Genomic DNA, 20,176 nt, shown 5'->3' with positions numbered 1-20,176 from the left:
AGTTAATCAGACAACCGTCATTTTTCACTCAGCTGAATGCAAAAGCAAAGGTAGACACACCGAATCGTCGTTCCGGGTGAGTCACTCGATCATTAAGCATAAGAAGTCCTTCCAAGATGGAGAGATGATAAAAGATGCCTTCGTTGAGGCAGATGGCTAGGGAGACATTCCTGCTGAGATTTCAAGACCCCTGGCTGGAGAAAAAGGAGTTTCTCCTTGTCATTAAACATGCAGAATACAAGCTACTTAATAACTATCAATGGCCGCTAGACTTGACATTTTTTTTTCTGATCTAACCAACATGTTGAATGAGTTCAATTTACAGCTGCAAGGAAAAGAGAAAACCATGGTCAATATGATTAGCTGAGTTAATGCTTTCAAATGAAAAATGCAACATCTGTCCTCAATGCTGCAGCGCCTTGATTTGGGGAACATCCAAAACCTCGTGTCAGAGCTGGAGACACAATGGAAGGCATGTGCGCAACTTGACAGCATACGCTACACAGAGCAGAATGAAAATTGTCTGTCAGACTTTACCTAATAGAAAAAAGTAACAAATCGAGTGTTGCCCAATGTAGCGGAGTAAGAGTAGCGTTTCTTCTTCACAAATGTACTCAAGTAAAAGTAAAACGTATGGTGCAATAAAACTACTCTTAGAAGTACAATTGTTCTAAAAAGTTACTCAAGTAAATGTAACTCGTTACTACCCAGTTCTCTGATACTCACTATATATATATATATATATATATATATATATATATATATATATATATATATATATATATATATATATATATATACACACACACACACACAGTATATATATATATATATATAGCATTTTTAATGTACGTAGATCATTTTGATCTGGTCATTTTAAAAGTAGCTTGCAAGCCGAAAAAGTGTGGGCACCCCTGCTCTAGGGAGTGCTGCAATGAGCTGCTTGGTACTTCCAATTGACCCAGAAGTACTTCCACTGGGTTACATCCTGGCACCGGAAGTACTCCCAGTTTTGAGATAAAAGGAACTGCCCTGCCACATCCTGCGAGTCAGATGTGGAGCTAAGGAAAAGAAAGAAAGAAGAGGTATTGTGCGTCTCAGAAACCCACTGTGAAGGAATTAGTTGTTAAATAAATTATTTATTTGAATCTGGGACTGTGTCGGTGAGGGCGGCACGGTGGCACAGTGGTAGCACTGCTGCCTCGCAGTAAGGAGACCTGGGTTTGCTACACTGTGGAGTTTGCATGTTCTTCCCGTGTCCGTGTGGGTTTCCTCTGGGTCCTCCAGTTTCCTCCCATAGTCCAAAAACATGCTGGTTAGGTGCACTGGTGATCCTAAATTGTCCCTAGTGTGTGCTTGGTGTGTGTGCGCCCTGAGGTGGGCTGGCGCCCTGTCCAGGGATTTGTTCTTGCCTTGCACCCTGTGTTGGCTGGGATTGGCTCCAGCAGACCCCCCGTGACCCTGTGTTAGGATATAACAGGTTGAGGTTAGGGAGGCTGCAGTGCCCCCTACTAGTCACAATATATAATCTGAAAATATAAACGAACATAAAAAAACACTTTCATCCTCTTTAATAAAACCCCTGTGTGTCTTCTGGTGAAGTGCGCATGCGTGGGGCCACACGGCACGTGTTCAGTCTCTTCCTGTGCATTCCCTGTGCAGAGAGAGCGACAGACACACACACAGGCGCGCGCAAGACAGGCACACACACACACACGCACGTGTGAGACACACACACACACACACACACACACTGGAAACCCCTGTGTGCATCCAGGTGTCCGTGTGTGTGTGTGTGTGTCTTCTGGTGAAATGCACATGCGCGGGCCACACGGCACGTGTTCAGTCTCTTTCTGTGCATTTCCTGTGTACCCACACAGGCGCGCACGAGACAGACACACACACAGGCGCACGCGAGACAGACAAACACACACACACACAGGCGTGAGAGAGACAGACACACACACAGGCGCACGGGAGAGAGAGACAGACAGACAGACACACACACACACAGACACAGAGGTGCACGCTTAAGAGAGACACACACACATGCGAGAGACATACACACACACGCAGGCCCGTGAGAGAGACACACACACACAGGCGCGTGCATTGTTGCAATGTTACTTTTCTTGGTTGTTTATTAAATTACGGATTTTTCAAATGTTCATTTTTTTCCCTGTGCTTAAAACTCATTAAAAAAAAGTGTTTTTAGCGAGGGGGTCGTAATGCTATAGCGCGAACTCTTGCAGTGTTAGTTTTCTCTGTTGTTCAAGGTTTTCTTAGTGTTATTCAATGTTTTTACATTTAGTTTCCTATTACGCGGTGCTTTCTATGGTATAGTTAACTATATTTGTGCTTAAAAACTTAAAAAAATATATATTTACATACAGTTCATACGGTCTGGAAGGATTAATTGTATTGTATTTCATCCTATGGGGGAAATTGCTTCGGTTCACGACCAAATTGGGTTACAACCAGAGTTTTGGAACGAATTATGGTCATGAACCAAGGTTTCACTGTATTACTGTCAGACAAAATTACAGGCATTTTACGGAAATACAAACCAGTATTACTGAGAGAGAAAATTAAAGGCACACAATACAGTGACGCATATTACAGCCACATATAAGGTCCCTTGCCATTTAATATAGACTGTTCCTACTAATGTTTATGCACTACTGTTCTAGCGCCCGATATTGTAACGGGCTTAATGTTTAGTTTTATATAAAACAGACATCTATTCACAATATCTGTTTACAAAAATCTTCATAAGTGCAAATGCAATATAAAATGACATTTGTTTCAGGAAAAAAAGGAAAACAATGATCTGAAAACAGAACAAACCAGATTTTAAAACACCAGCTGATAAATAACAACAAAGATATAAACTATTGAGCCAAAGAATTAATCCAAATGTTTCAAATGCCAACTATAGGAAAAGGAAATGGTTGCATTAATATACAGTATATTAAAAGTGCAAAGCCAGGAGGAGACAAAGAAGTAAATGTCCTGACAGTTTAATGGAGTCTAAGTAACTAAATGCTCAGTTAAAATTCTAGAGCATTAGCCAAACATTTTGTAACACAAAGAGCTATTTCAGCTTCATTACCTTTAATAGACCAATATTACTCATTGAGAAAACTAAGAACCATGCTGGAAAAACAAGCCTTCTCACTGTGCTGCTGCAGGAAGCAGTGAATGCCTTGTAACTGTATAAAGATAAATGATAGGGAATTACCAAGGACCTCATCATAATCCTATAGTGTATACTGTACTTTCGACATGTGCTGAATAAACTTGGGATCCATAATGTCAGCTTCAGGAGTGAAATGGAGACCCCAGGCCAGATTTGTACTTTAAACAGAGGCACAATTAGGTAGCACAGCGGTTAACACTACTGCCTCATGAATCAAGTGTCCTGGCTTCAAAACATACAACTGGCAGTTGCCCATTTGGAATAGGCACACTCAGCCTATGTCCATGTGGGTTTTTCCACCTGGCATTCTAATTTTTCTCTCACATTCCCCAAGATGGACAGGATAGGTAAACTGGAGATTCCAAATTCTCATGGTATGAGTGTATGCATGAGCAGTTCCTGCAACGTTTTAGCGTCCTGTCCAAGGTTTGGTTCTGGCCTTGTGCTCAGTGCATGCCAGGATAGGCTCCGGCCTTCCGAGACCCTGAACTAGATTAGTCTTTGAGATTATGATGTTATGTCTTGCAAGAGAAGAGTGACTAGTGCCAGAAAATAGTAAAGGACAGCAATTTTATGTGCTAAGCAGTGTAATTCAATTAAATGGTCAGGATTAGTAAATTCACAAAGAATTGTTTGATACAATAGTGCAGTTTATGCTGTGGCCCAGACACTGCAAGGAGAGATAACAATTGTTTCTGGAAAGTTAGATGAGAGGTCATATGAATAAGAAAGTGATTATTGCAGTCTCAGCATGCAAGATCAAAGCATTTTGTGATAAAGCAGTGATTTTGTAGAACTGTGCAGTGTCCTTAATAGTGACTTTCCTATATACATCACCACCAGGCACAAAAATGAATGATAATTCAGTGCTTTTTAAGGAATGTGGATTATTTATAAATATATTACTACCAATGTTGTGTGCCTTTTCATTTTTCCAAAAGTTCCTAGTTTAACTGAAACATTTTTTTTCATATCAAATTAAATGCACTTTCAGGTTTTCAAGATTTCTCTCACAGGCATGGGGCAAAGAAAGTACAGAAACCATTAAAGTGTAATTTCTTATTTCAAAGCTTTTTACTAGGGAACTCATTCAGCAAATAAATAAATAGATAAATAAAATTCTAAAGCTAGTGTCCGCATTTAGCTTTTTTGTTTTCTCTGTTCGAGATGTGTTTGGAATTTCAAACTAGTAATGTTTTTATGAGCAGTTTGTAAATTCTGTCAATGTTAGTTGTTTAATTTTGAAACTGCAATTGACCAATACTGGCAACAAGCCACATTAACAAAACACAAGACTGTAAGGTGTAACAAAAAAAGAAGTGAATTGAAAAGATTTAATTTTACAAAAATAAAAAATGGAGGTATAACTTTTTTTTCCTTGTGACCGTATATAGCTTATTTTACTAACTAATATACAAAAGGTTGCAAGATACACAATATAGAATGAACACTGCTCAGTCAAATCATGTGTGAAAGATTCGCTGTCAGACAAAGATGAGTAGCTTCCCCTAGAATAAAGTGTGTAGTTCAGCAGTTCTTTTCAGAGCTGTAACTTTTTACAAAATTTACATTATAATAAATTTGGGTGTCTATTTGTGGTAGTAAATGACAAAAATGATTACTATTACAGATACAAAAGAACAAAAAAATAACCACAAAATGATAAACACTAAAAACACAGTCCAGTTTCACAGATGCAGTGGTGGTATAATTATGAAATGAAGTCCCCTATGACCAGCCTCCTAAACGTTATATAAAGTTTTTTCCTACCATGTGCCAGCTAGTTATGGCTCACTTTTAAAACTAGCACATCTTTCACCCAGGTGCCCTCACGGAAACCATCAAAGCTGCTAGGATTTGCAGTCCTTTTATATAGTAGGGCTACAGCATGGTCTGTGGCTGTTTGCAATAGATAGCAAAAATTGTAAAATAATTTTCACTTATTGAATCATAAATCCACAAATCACAAAGATCGACCTATATCTTTAAATTATTGTATGGGAAGATGGATGACAAATCAAATAACGTTCCATCTGTAATAAAAAAAAAAAAAAAGAAGAAGACTTTTCCAAACAAACACAGTCTATTTGGCCAATCATACTTGGCTGGCCAGCTAATATCTTAATTGTTCCAAAGTCTAATCCAAACATTTTCAAAAAAAATGATAGGTTCACGAGTTCAACCACAGCAGTTTATTCCAGATTCCTAATTTCTTTTACAAGAAAAAGTGTTTCCTGGTCTCTGCTAGTGCCCCCAAGTAAATGATTCATAATTTAACTAAAAGAATTTGTAAATTAATCTTATTAATGCCTTTGAGAATATTGAAGACTTAAGTTCCATACATAGCTTTTTCCATTCAAGGCCAAAAAGATTCACTTCTCTTAGCTTATCCGAGTATGACCTGCCCTTAAGTCAAAGGAGGCACTTGGCTAAACTTTGATGAACAGATTCTGTTACAATTAAGTGTTTTTGTAATATGGTAGAAGTAATCTTAAGAGTGTATAAACCATCCTGACTTATAAAAACAGCCTTTATAAAACAGCCAATATAACATACCTTTTTTCATTACTTTAAAGGAGGATAATGTTGTCTACATATTTACACAGTCATCTTTCATGATCCGTTTCTAATCTGCTGATAAAAATAGCCAGTAATCTAAACAAAATCAAGATTTCAAAATCAAGATACCAATAATGAGGTCACTAATGGGCATGTTTCTAAACAATAGCCCATGTTTATGATGTGAGGATGAAATTGGGTCTTTATCACTCTCATGAGGGGGAAAGGCTTGCATCCCAAACAGACCAGCATGGTGGACTCACAACAAAAGTTATTACATTTAGATAAACAAAGGAAACTGCATTACCTTTTCAGTTGCTTTTACTTTTAATTTGTCTTTTCAGTGATAAATGCAGCCAGTGCACTAGCACTTTGCAGTGAAGGGAACAAAGACAGAAGACCATACAGCTCAGAGTACGTGGGTGCTATCAGCAGGATGCTTGTTTACACATGCACTCTCACGTGGCAGCTCAACTGTGCTTTATAATGAAAAAGACAAACTAAATTTACAGTATGAGAAAAAAAAGCCGTTATAGCACAGATTTGGATAAACTAAAGTCAGATAAAAAGGAATTACATATACAGATGTACATATAAATACATACTCTATATGGTAATCTGCGGGGAAAAACACAACATAGAAAAATAAGAGAAAGAATAAAGGTATACTTAAAAAATTTAAACAAATATATCAAAAATCAGATGATCTACAACTGAATTAAAAAAAAACTGATAGACTGCAACTACAGAGGGAATCACAAAACAGCTTTTTACAAAGCCTTTGAGACAAAATATGACAAAATTTTTACAAGGTAGTACCCCTATTTGATTTCCTTTATCACTACCATCAAACAAATGTTGTGTAATTATTCTGCTGCTCAATACAGCCAAATGGCTTAAGTTGTGACATACTGCAAATTAAAATCATAGCTCCAATCAGACATTATTGCCTTGTGAATATAAATGGTCTCTATTGTCTCTAATAAATTGAATGTAAGAATAACGTATTAAGTCATTATGAAGCAAAACATCCTCCTTAATAGGAAAAAAAGTTTAATATTCTGAGTTTACACAGACATTAGAATGTTGACTTCTTCATGATCAACCCCTTTCTTTTCGACCTGTACTGGCCTCTTATGTAACATACTAGTTATGGAACAGGGGGTTTAGCGTAAAAAAGCTATACTGCACATATGACTATATTGTAATTATGGCTTTAGATAATTATGAGATGCCTCCTGCTTGCTTTGCATGCGCACCCCCTTCCCCCGGGAGCATGCTAAGCGCCAGCCACTTCATGTCTCTGTCTCTCGCATTGTGAAGGGGGTGCTGAACGCACGCTAAGGAGATGCGGTCAGATCAGCTGCTGGCTTGCTGCTGCCGAGCTGCGTGTTCTGCTTGTCACGCTGTGTGTCGATCATTTAAAAGACTGCACAGCAGCTGTCCTTTCGTCTCACTGCCTTGTCTCGCGGGACATTAAAGTGTCTCAGAGAAAATCACGTATCGTATCCTTCCAAGAATTTTTTTTTTTTTTATATAATAGAGAGATTATTATAAAATATGTCTATTTTGCAAGTAGGCTAAGAGATGTCTCTTTGAAGCATTAACTGTTACTAAACAGCCAATGCTTCAATGAAGTGCCTGGAAAGATGGCATTCTAACATTTTAAATTATTTTCATTATTTATATTTAGCAAATATTAGCGTTCAGGAAAATTTGATGACTCCATGCGACTGTTAGTTAGTGAGCAAATGTGTCCTGCAATGGACTAGAGCCTCATCCATCACTGATTACTGCCTTGTGCCCAACCGTGAAATCAATTAAGCATGTTTGATCTAAACATACACATTTACTGGATTTGCAGAAGTACACACATGCAAAGAAATATTCCTGTTACTTGAGTAAAATCAAGAAATTGATACTGGCTGCTAGAAATCCTTCAGCGACTTCAATGCCTTTGATAATTAAGACAAGGAAGCATTAGTAAAAGCATCTCACAGGTGTAAATTAATGGTGTGGGCAGGGAGAAAGAAGGGATGCCAAAACAAACAAAAAATAATTATGCTTACCAAAGCGACTCCTAATATCTGAGGGAATGTGTAAGATGAGCAGCCCGCTGGAGTCAACCTGATTGTGGCACAGGGGGTCTGAAACCAGGCCTTCTCACTGGCCCATACTATATCACAGAGAGGAAGGATAGAAGCTCCTAATCCCAGTGCTGGTCCATTAATTGCTACTACAATAGGCTTCTTGAACTGAATAAAAGCTTTCACGAATTCCCTGAAAGGAAAGCCATACAAAATACTTGTTGGTCAAAAAATCTAAATTTTTTTGAGAAAAAAGTTTAAAAATCATCTACCAATAATACAGTACAATACAAAACTTAAAATGCTCATATGTGTTTGTTTGTATTTTATAGCATGTATTTGTTTTGATTTTGCTTTACAGAAATATTGCTGTATGAATCCCCTTTTCAAAAAGTGCTCCCCCAGTTCACTGTATTACCCTTGTTTAAATGTAGCTAAATATTTGGATCATTACTATATTGACAACTAGAAAAGGCTAAATAACATAAATTGTTTTTCCTGTCTATGATCAGACCCATTTAACCTTCTTTCAAGAACTCTTTTCTGTGTACATCTAAATAGATACAGAAAAAGCAGCTTAAGTTTGATTCTTTTAATCTACAACATAACAGTATCTCATATTTATCTTGTTGGCTTTGGTTGTGCAATGGATCTTTTTGTAGAACTCAAACACCGGCTATGGCATCAGACAATAAATGTACGCAATGTCATTCAATGAGATCATAAAAATGAAAAGTAACAAACTAGTTTAATTATTAACCCAGAGCTGACAAATGAGGAGAATCTGAGAAATTCAACAATTAAAGTACACAGTTTACCAATAACAATTTACCATTCTTTGATTTTGATGTCTGCTTCCATGTTTGTTAATTTATTCAGCAAGCAATGTAGGTTTAACTAACACTTAAATCACAATATACATCTACAAATAAGCTTTGAGATTCCTGTGTAATGCAGGAGCATTTTACATTTAAGAACTTGAGGTGGAGAGCAACCTCAATTGTGTGAAAAGTACACATCTGCTGTCTGGTAAAAACTGAATATATACCTATACACAAACATAAGCACATGGTACAAGATGTTATTCTCTTACCAGATGAATAGAGTAGATTCTACTGCCTTTTATTAGCAATTCCACTTTGTACTCTATTCAGTGAAGCATCACACAAAAATGATACACTTGCTTTAGCTTTACTTTCACAGCACATTATAGCAACTTTAGGTTAGATGATTTTTATAAGAATTTTCACTGCTCTTAATTTGTGTACATCAAAGAGTGAAAAACTCCATAAACTCTCAATTCACAATAAAGATATTTTTTAAGCAATAATAACTAATTATAACTAGTTTATATCCTGTAATTTAATTTCATTGGCATTTTCAACAAGCTGAGATTCCAATTACCTTATAGCCTCTGAAATCCTTGCACTCTCTTTCCTCCTGTCACTTGATAATCTGCCAATAAGGTAAGAGTAATCCAGACCACTGCAGAAAACACTGCCAACTGCACTGAGAAGGAGCAACTTGCTGTCATCTGCTGACGCATTACACAAAGCTCGCTGTACTTCTTTCATAATCTGTAAAAATAAAGGAGGAATCCTGGTCATTGAGACAAAGTATACACTCTTACTAATTACTACAGGTCAATATGTAAACCCATGTGAAAAAGGGCAGAAAGCTTCGGAAATCAACTTTGATTAGTTGATTAGTTTATGAAATGGTGCCATTTGTCCAGAAAATTGTAGTATTTCCATTTTCAGGCTTTTTTTATTTTGGGAAATAGTATGAACCTGGGACTTTCTTGGACACTACAGTTTGTGTATAAGGCACACAAATAAGATGGCAATTCAGACCACCTATTCAGCCGGTCCGGTCAGATCTTTGGATGTCACAATATAATATCACAGAACCCAACAACAGGCTGTAATCTGAGGTCATTATGATAACCAGAAAGGCCCTTTCCTAAATACATACGACTTGAACACTGTACCACTGTGTCATTTGAAATAAACTATCTTATCTCAATTAAGAAAAAAAATAAAAATCAGCAGAATTATGACCTAGTGACCAAGGACCTGTAAAATAAAAAAAAGTGTTTGCTGAGTTCAGTCCCCAGCACCAGTTCAAAGTGTGACCCAAAGCAAGACACTTAACTTGTGTGCCAACAGCAGAAAACAAATATGTTTGTAAACATTTTGAAAAGCCACTGCTACATGCTAAATAAGCAGTCTTCTGGTGGCTTGGAAATGATTACAGCTAATTTGAAATCTGTCCAGTGTTTTGGAAATGTAACTGTTTTTCTTAATGTCTTACTATCACATATATTAAATACAGAGTATAAGGTAAACAAATCCATAGAGCAATCAGATATTTTAAACTTTCACCCATCCATTCTTTTACTAAACCTGCATATCTTAAACATGGTCAAAGAGGACTATGACATACATGACACTTCTAACTTGACCTTCCTGGAACTAAAGTATACAAATACACACATTATTACTGAGAAAATATATTACCACACTCAATTTAATGTAAATTCTTTAGCTTTAGAAAGAAACATTAGAATCTAAAAAATAAACACTTGATTTCATAAAAACAGGGTAACATACCAAACACATTATACATTTCCAATATCAAATTGAAGTGCCATTTCAGTCTGTCACTCCGCCACTATATGAATAGATTAGTACAATCAAACATTAAAAAATTAATACAATGTTTATGGTTAATAAGTCACATTTCTGAAAAAAATCTATTGAGGTGAAGTGCCACTTAAACAATTTAAACTGAAAAATAATTTAAAAAAAAACATGAAAATACTTTCAATAATAAAGAAAATACATAAGAAACTCCAAGAGAAATTAAATAATGCAAATTTATTTAATAGTAATGTATTTATCAAGATAAATTAAGGAATGTAAGCAAAACTTTCCTAGGCCAGTGCTTTTAAACTCCAAAACTGCAGTAGTTTCAGGTTTTTGTATTAAACTTATTAACTGTCAACATTTGCTACTAAAAAACAGGTCATTTAATTAGAGATGACCTACCTTTACCTACAAAAATGGGAAATTACTACTAGTGAAAGTGTCACTGCTCTTTAAAATTTAATTTTATTGCAGTCATTTTTTTAGGTTTCATCCTGAGAAAATAATAATTTTCTTTTATCTTATCCAAAAGAAAATAAACACCATATAAGATGGTTGCCACCACTGGACCAGTGATCTTGGCCCCTTTTGCATCTGTGTGTTCATCATAAAAAAACCTGAATACAATATTACAAAGGAGAGACAAAAAATAAATAAAGGACTGAAGAAGGGTACTAAATCATTCTACTTGCAAAAATAATTTTAGTAGTGCAGACTGTAGGGGGTACTCATGAGCTACGCCTGAATCCTAAAAATGACAATGATGACAAAAAGAATAAAGAGACAGAAGGGATTCATAATAGTAAAGATTAAAAACAACATTCCAAATTACAAGTGATGGATAAAAATAATAAACAACCTAATGCACTACAGGATTTACCTGAACAAGCAAGAGTCCCCAACTGCTACATGGTACGACTCTTTGGCAAATGCTCACCTCTTCACTACAAGCTCAAAGGCCACATGGCTAGCAGCGGCTATTAAGCTCTACCTAGGGATTACTTCTGGGTGTCCCCATTAAATTACTTCATGTGTCTCAAATGTCATGTAGAAGCCTGGGCCGTATGACTAAAGTTTTCTCTATCAGCCCCAAGTCCCCAAACAGGTTGTTCTCCTGTGTATGTTTGGAAAGTTCAAATATACAGCATAGGGGTCATAAAGAGACACCTTTGAGGGACACCCATGTCATTTCTTTAGTAAGTTTAGGGTGCTGAATAATCCTGTCCCCATCTGGTAGCACCACCAGTATGCCATTGATAGTGTTGCTAATCATGGTCTGTTCACTGTGGACTTTTTAAAAGGAAACAAATAGAATTTTTTGATGTAACAGAATGAGAAAAAGGAACAGACCTTATCATTAAATGACACATTCAATTAAAATAAAGAAACTAGGCTCAACAAAAACCTTCTGCAAATGCAGTACTCCAAATATTCAATTTGTGACTATTATACACATTTTCACAGCTGTCATACACAATACTATGGCACTATTAAGTTTGTTTTCCAACATTTTCACTATTATGTTCAAACAAAACGTAAAAAATTACTTGAGCCTCCCTGGTTCCTTTTGGCTTGTTAAAGTCATTAAAAAGCCTCATATTTACTGAATTTAAAAACATTTTTGTTTTTCTATAAACTTGTCAAAAGATTTTCAAATAATAAACCTCAGATTCAAAATAGCTTACTGGATGTATATGTCTACTTCAAGGTTACTTAAGTTCAGTTTTGGAAGGCTACAGTGGTTGCAGGGTTTTGTTCCACCCAATTTTATGGGGTTTTAGTGTTTTCATTCTTCCACGTCAAATCATTCCCATACTGTATAGAAATAAGGAATAAGGTTGCCCCTCTAAAACTGAGGCACAGGGCTGCTGTTAATATTATACCTTGGATGGATGATAATATCTGTAGTTTTAGACGTAGCTGCTAGCAGGTTGAGCGATTATGGAAGGCCACCAATTTGGAGTTATATCACCTTCATCTTAAAGATCTTCTTTCTGATTATAACAATATGCTAAGAGCAGCCAGATCTTTCCATTTTGCTGGAAAGGTTCTGTTTCATACAGAATATCCAGCATTGTTTCTCCTGCCCCATCGGATATATTTGTGTCTTCAAACAGTGATTGTGATGACTTTCTTAAATACTGTATGTCAAAGATGGTAGAGCTACTTCTCCTTTAATATTTGGTTCTCTAGGAGCTGGTCCTCCATGCTCCTTGTTTTTTTTTTTTTAACTCTTTTAACCCAGTCTTTCTTGATGACTTTGTCTCACTGATTATGAAAATTAAACTATCTTCTAGTACTTTAGATGTTTTACCAACATCTTTGTTTATAAAAATTCTTGACTCTGTTGGACCCAGCCTCGTACTGGTAATTCATTTCTCTTTGCAGTCTGGCTATGCCCATAGCTATTTTAAACATGACGTTGTTCATCCTTTGCTGAAAAAAACCTAATCTTTATCCTTCCATTCCTAAAAATTACAGGCCGATTTCTCTCAAAAATCTTAGAAAAGGCTGTTGAACAACATCTGGTTGCTTTTCTTGGGAAACAAAAGCTTTTGGATCCCTTCCATTCAGGTTTTTGAAAGATTCACTCCACAGGAAAAACTCTGCTTAAAGCGTCCAACAATTTATTAATGGCTACAGATGCAGGCTAATGTTCAGTGTTAGTACTGCTTGATCTTAGTTCAGCTTTTGACATAGTTGATCATAAGACCCTCTTAAGCAAGGTTAAATCACTCGATGGGTATCACTGGTTCAGCCTTGGATTAGTTTACCTCAGATTTATCTCACAGCAGTTTCTCCATCTCTGTAGGCGATGTTTCCACTTCTTTAACATGTGTGGTGCCCCAAAGATCTGTCCGCGAACCCATCTTGGTTTAACTGTATATACTTCCTCTGGTAAAAATGATCGTTTCTTTTAATGGTATCTCCTACCATTTTTATGCTGACGATATTCAGCTTTATTGTTCTTTCAAGCCGAAAGAACTACACAAGTTGTCTTCTGTGGTTGACTGAAGGAAGTCAATAATTGGCTACTCACCAGTTATTTTACAGTTAAATGTTCCACCATCTCCTCTGAGTTTTGATGCACATGTCTGGGGTCTCCGTCATCGTTGTTTTTTACATTTAAGAAATTTATCCGAGCTGAAATTTGTTGTTACAAGAGCAGAGATGGTAATGCTTATCCAAGCTTTCATCTCCTCCCATCTGGATTATTGCAATTCCCTCTTTACCTGTCTAAGTAAAGCTGGTTTGTCTCTTCTTCAAACTGTCCACTTTATAGCTGCCAGACTTTAATACACTCTGACAAATGGACCCACATTTCACCAGTTTTACACTCTCTACATTAGCTCCCTGTGGAATTTAGGATCCAGTGCACAAATCTGGCACTGCGTTGTCAAGATGCACAATATATTACGAACCTCCTCCAACAGTCCACCTCGAGCTGTGCTCTTAGATCTGCTCATTTAGATCTCCTTTCTGTTCCTTGAACCAGATTAAGGATATGTGGGGATTATGCATTTCAAGTAATTGCTCCAAGGTTATGGAACAGTTTTACACTGTCATTGAGATTAGCAGAATCTATTGAACTGTTTAAGTATCATCTTAAAACACATCTGTTCAGACAGGCATTTGAGTAGCCTTGTTTTGTATTGTGTTTTTTGATGTCTAATTTTATTCTATATTTTATGTTTTGATATTCTGTGTTCTTTATGTTTTGATATTTCTTTTTAATCTACAGTCATATGAAAATGTTTGGGAACCCTTCCCAGCCTACATAATAATTTACTCTATTTTCAACAAAAAGATAACAGTGGTATGTCTTTCATTTCCTAGGAACATCTGAGTACTGGGGTATTTTCTGAACAAAGATTTTTAGTGAAGCAGTATTTAGTTGCATGAAATTAAATCAAATGTGAAAAACTGGCTGTGCAAAAATGTGGGTCCCCTTGTAATTTTGCCAATTTGAATGAATGCAACTGCTCAATACTGATTACTTGTAACACCAAATTGGTTGGATTAGCTTGTTATGCCTTGAATTTCATAGACAGGTGTGTCCAATCATGGGAAAAGGTATTTAAGGTGGTCAATTGCAAGTTGTGCTTCCCTTTGACTTTCCTCTGAAGAGTGACAGCATGGGATCCTCAAAGCAATTCTCAAAAGATCTGAAAACAAAGATTGTTCACTATCATGGTTTAGTGGAAGGCTACAAAAAGCTCTCTCAGAGGTTTAAACTGTCAGTTTCAACTGTAACGAATGTAATTAGGAAATGGAAAGCCACAGGCACAGATGCTGTTAAACCCAGGTCTGACTGGCCAAGAAAAATACAGGAGCGGCATATGCACAGGATTGTGAGAATGGTTACAGACAACTCACAGATCACCTCCAAAGTCCTGCAAGAACTTCTTGCTGCAGATGGTGTATCTGTATATCGTTCTACAATTCAGTGCAATTTGCACAAAGAACATCTATATGGTACGGTGATGAGAAAGAAGCCCTTTCTGCACTCACACCAGAAAAAGAGTCACTTATTGTATGCAAATGCTCATTTAGACAAGCCAGATTCATTCTGGAACAAAGCACTTTGGACTGATGAGACAAAAATTGAGTTATTTGGTCATAACAAAAAGCGCTTTGCATGGCGGAAGAAGAACACCGCATTCCAAGAAAAACACCTGCTACCTACTGTCAAATTTGGTGGAGGTTTCATCATGCTGTGGGGTTGTGTTGCTAGTTCAGGGACTGGGGCTCTTGTCGAGAGTTGGATGAATTCAACCCAATATCAACAAATTCTTCAAGATAATGTTCAAGCATCAGTCACAAAGTTGAAGTTATGCAGGGGTTGGATATTCCAACAAGACAATGACCGAAAACACAAATCGAAATCTACAAAGGCATTCATGCAGAGGGAGAAGTACAATGTTCTGGAATCACTGTCACAGTCCCCTGACTTGAATATCATTGAAAATCTATGGGATGATTTGAAGCAGGCTGTCCATGCTCAGCATCCATTAAATTTAACTGAACTAGAGAGATTTTGTATAGAAGAATGGTCAAAAATACCTCCATCCAGAATCCAGACACTCCTCAAAGACTATAGGAGGCGTCTAGAGGCTGTTATATTTGCAAAAGGAGGCTCAACTAAGTATTGATGTAATATCTCTGTTGGGGTGCCCAAATTTATGCACCTGTCTAATTTTGTTATGATGCATATTGTATATTTTCTGTTAATCCAATAAACTTAATGTCACTGTCAATGTCACAATGCTACTTTGATAGCTCAGTAAATGATAAACAAAAATCTAAAGAATTAAGAGGTTCCCAAACATTTTCACATGACTGTATGTTTTCTTGTTCAGTGCTTTGTGACTTCTGTCTGGAATAGGTGCTCTTTAAATTTTTACTTTTACTTAGTGTAGATGTTTCCTTTGTGAGGATATCATCCAAATTATTTATGACCCAGAGAGATTAGTGATTCTCATTCTTCATTTTTGTACTTCCATAGCTTTATAAGTGTTTTGTTAAATCAGATATTTAATGAAACACACACACACACCAGTGTAAAGATGACCAAGTTAGATAGTAAGTGGTCAGTTTCTTTGACAGCTGCATCTCATTATTAACTGGTTAAGAAAACAACAAACAAATAAAAACATAGAATGCAGCTGTTTAAGAGTAAAGGAAGCTATTGAGGGGAGGGTTAGAAATCTTAACAAGCAAGTTTATTAAAATGAAGCAGAAAAATATTGCTTTAGAAATAATTGTTTTAGTAATAACAACTGGCTTTTGAAATTGAGTTGGAACTAAAACCTGTTGCCACTGCGGCCCACCAGGACTGAACCCAAGTATCCCCAGCTCTAGATAAACCTACACCATGGCTCACTGTTAAAAGGAAAATATTCTTCCTTTAACAAACTGATTTACATAGCAAAATCTGACATTTAGACAATGAAAGTGACTTCTCCTGCACGCAAAATCCATTCAGGACAGTGGATCTTCTAGCATTCCACTAATGTGAATCAATAAACATACTGATTTTGTGTTCCAGGAAAGCTAGCTTGTAAAGTGACAGCATTCATGCTTAGCAGAAATGGAGGTACTTATTAATGTTCCCTCTTGCAGTAAAAGATACTTTTTGTCAGGAGTTTATTAACTTTAAAGCTGCATGGCAGCTTGACAAGTGCACTGCTTAGCATCTGAAAAGATAAATTTAACACTATGTCTTGGCATTGTTTCTCAATTTACTGGTTATGTCTTTTTTCGGCCTGACAAGATGCAGGGAAGTTGATGTGTGATCTGCTCTTCTTTGCTTAAAATCTGTTTTATTATAGAAGTGACACATATATTTTTATCCTGGTATGATCCTGGTTATATACAGTATTCCATTTTAGTTTGCTATTTTATTGTGCCTCTATGAAGTGAGCCATGTATACATATATATGAAACAAATCTCTAATTTTGGAGGCATTCTTTTGGATATATTATAAAGAAATGAAAGAACAACAACATAATTTAGCCATAATTGGATGGTACTGTGTACATACAGTTCTGGGTTCAAATGTCAACTTAGGAACAGTAGATTGAATATTCCTCTAATGTTATGTTATTTTTGGGAGGGAACCAGAGTAGCAGATAAAAGTAAAGACTGCAACATAATTTAGTCACTTTTTTAAAGCTGTGGGTACATCTATGTCCTGAAGGGTAATTCTAAAGCTAGATACTTCAGGAAACTTACAAAACGATATTTCTAGTTGGGGCTATTAGACAAATAGTACAAATAATAACAGGATACTCCACATGTAATGAGGACATCAGTTCCTCAGAAATCCACGCTTGTGCTATTACTCCTTCTACTTTGTAATAAGCATAATGATTTTGAGCTTGTCAAAAAACTTGTCAACTGTGAAGATTACTTCAAAATTGCTGGGATAGCAAATAATGAGGAGGCAGGAAAACTAATATAAATAAATAAAGGATAGCTGGTGCACAAGAAACAAACTTTGAAAATGATTTAAGGTTTACATTGCCTAGATAAGAGTCAATTTGCAACACCTTTAAAATCTGAATAAAATACTAGGTTTTCATAGCTGAAAGAACTAAGTCAAGGAACTGTATAATGTGCTACTCAAAATTTACCTGAAGCACTATGTGCAATTCTCAAAACCATGCTGCAAAAAATGCATAGTAACTCAGAAGGCTGTGCAAAGAAGAGCATTCAAGAGCAGCCTGGCACTAAAAGACATTTCCCACTCTTTAACAGTTTTACTTCCTTTAGGAAATTAAAACTAACGTAGTTTTGTGAAGATAAGACATAAAGAGAAAACAGAGACCTAATCTAAGTGTACCAAAGACAATAGTAAAGTTGACCTAGCAGCATCTTTTCAGTCAACTAGTACACCTAAAATTCAATGATACTGGAGAAAATAAGAGGATTTGTATTCAAAATAGAAACTAGAAAGTACTTCTTCATAAAAAAGGCTTTGGGAATCTGCAACATGTTACTACATTTTAAAACTAAGTAGAAATTTGGAAAACTACCCCATTGGTGAACACAAAAACATTAAATGATCGCTTCTCCTTAAAACCCAACACTGTATGAATTCTTGTAATTCATCAGGTCTAGCAGTAGTGAGTGGGTGTTTGTGGGAACATACCATGTAATGAACTGGCATTGTATTCTCATTTGTTATGGTCATTAGTTAGATGCTGCTTAGATAGGTTTAGTTTCCCATGCCTATTTTAAAATATGTCAGCTTAGAAATGTAAGGAATGAATACATTACTGAATTGTCCAATAAAGAAACAAATGGTCTTAGACAATCACTACACTTTCCTTCCTTCCTTCTTAGTATTACAGACATTCACCTTAATAATTGTAAAGTTCTCTAAATTGACGTTATAAACAGATGTGAATTTACTCTAATTTGATAGTAAGGAAGTGATGCTTATATTTTTATATAAACTGGTTCTGTGATAAACCAAGTGTTAAGATGATATTTATTTCTTTTGTCTGGTTTGTAATCTTGTCCTGGTACCTTTCCCTGTAATTACTCGATAAAAAAACTAAACAGTAAAAGACCTTGTGGCTTTGCTGTGGTATTAATTTCCTTTGATCTTTGGTTCCCCTTAATGCTTTCCCTTTTGTGAGCTTTAGTGGTCTTTTGTCTTGAAATTTTGGCATTTGGACTTTTATGTTTGTTCTTTGATCTTCACCGGTGGAGTGCGGATTTGTTTTGTTATTCTTGGACATTTCTGATCATTTATCTTTTTAAGCCTTTGGATTTATATTTTTGGAATTAGTTTGAAATTGTGCATTCTTTTTGGAGCTTAAACCTACTTTTGTTTAATTAATTAATTTAAATTAATAAGTTACATTTTTAGCTGTCATGAGATTCTCAGATTCTCACTATATAAAACATGATTTATTCATTTTATTTCAGGGATGCAGGGAATGCACCCAGCCTTGCTCAGCTTGCACATGCTAATGCACAGAAATACATAACACAGAATTTAAATAAATCGATCACAAAGAACATATACATTAAAGGATAAATGCCAAACAATTAAACAAATCATATGCTTGCAGAAACCCACCCAAATAGCCCCAACGGCAATAATTAACTGAACACTAAATAAAAATAAAAAAAAATACTGAAAAAACATTGGCGCTAAATGATATACACTCATAATACAGTCCAAAAACACAGTCCTATTTCAAAAATGTGGATGGGGATGAGTGAAAAGAAATCTCCTGTGAAGAATATCCTGAATATAATGTAATATAAGTTTTATCCTACATAATGCAGTTTGTTCAGAGATGATTTTTGGAAGTTTGGAGAGTGCTCAAACAACATCACACAGACAAGCAGGGACAGGATACAAACACATATCCAGTGTAAGCAGTAATCCAGTGGGTATAGGTAGTTAAATTCCAATAACCATTGATTGTGATCAAAGTACATAACTCTGCTGTCTATATCATATACTGCAATAACCCTCTCGCACTGCAGAAACCCATACATGTGGAAGGACATTTTTGATTTAGAGACCAAAGTGTCAGAAAACATAAATACTCTCTGCTCTCTTAATGTGTGTTTATCTTTTCAAAAAACACACAAAATAGGAAAGGTATACATCATTTTTACTTATTTGCCTTGTGTACAGATGAATGTGTGATGGATTGTTACATATGTTTGGTTAAAAGATGGTCTGGGGTGTTAAAGTAAGGGAAATAAATTAGAAAAACAATGGAAATGGCCATTCTGAGCATTCCTAATAAGAATAGAAACCTATTGTTTAGCAGAACCACAAGAATATAAGACAAAAACATAAAAAATAGAAACAAAAGAAACATGATAGCTCTTGTATGCAAATGATGTTGCACTGTTAGGCCTCATATTCAAATTTTATTTCAGTCTGAGCCCAGGTGCTGACAAAAATGGATTATTTAGAAAGGAATGACAAGTGCAAGCGAATACATAAAAGGTTGTTTTTTTTGTAAATTCTCTTTTGCTGCAAAATGAATTGTATGTTATATGTTCACTTAGAACTGTCCTCTAACCATTGCATCAGAGAAGAAAATACATATCAAAGTGCCCTTTAAGTAATATACCCTGGTATGGTTCTTGTTTTGACAGTACAAATTTCTTCTTGTGAATAGAATCAATAACTCTAAGTGTCTTA

At 35.9% G+C, this 20,176-nt stretch overlaps 1 protein-coding gene across 2 annotated transcripts in view; it reads right to left on the bottom strand.

Annotated features, from left to right (window-relative positions):
• The window catches only part of LOC120535484 (chromodomain Y-like protein 2), a 349,666-nt gene that overhangs the window by 33,498 nt on the left and 295,992 nt on the right, over positions 1-20,176 (bottom strand). For both annotated transcript variants that reach the window (XM_039763370.1, XM_039763369.1), the window contains exons 4-5: positions 9,250-9,422; positions 7,828-8,038 (exon numbers count right to left, since the gene is read on the bottom strand). In XM_039763370.1, the coding sequence (XP_039619304.1) occupies positions 7,828-8,038; positions 9,250-9,422 (384 nt within the window). The remainder of the gene's footprint in view (positions 1-7,827; positions 8,039-9,249; positions 9,423-20,176) is intronic.

The sequence above is a fragment of the Polypterus senegalus genome, chromosome 9 (genome assembly GCF_016835505.1).
Source record: "Polypterus senegalus isolate Bchr_013 chromosome 9, ASM1683550v1, whole genome shotgun sequence".
Taxonomy (NCBI): domain Eukaryota; kingdom Metazoa; phylum Chordata; class Cladistia; order Polypteriformes; family Polypteridae; genus Polypterus; species Polypterus senegalus.
This window is presented reverse-complemented; position numbering and strand designations above follow the sequence as displayed.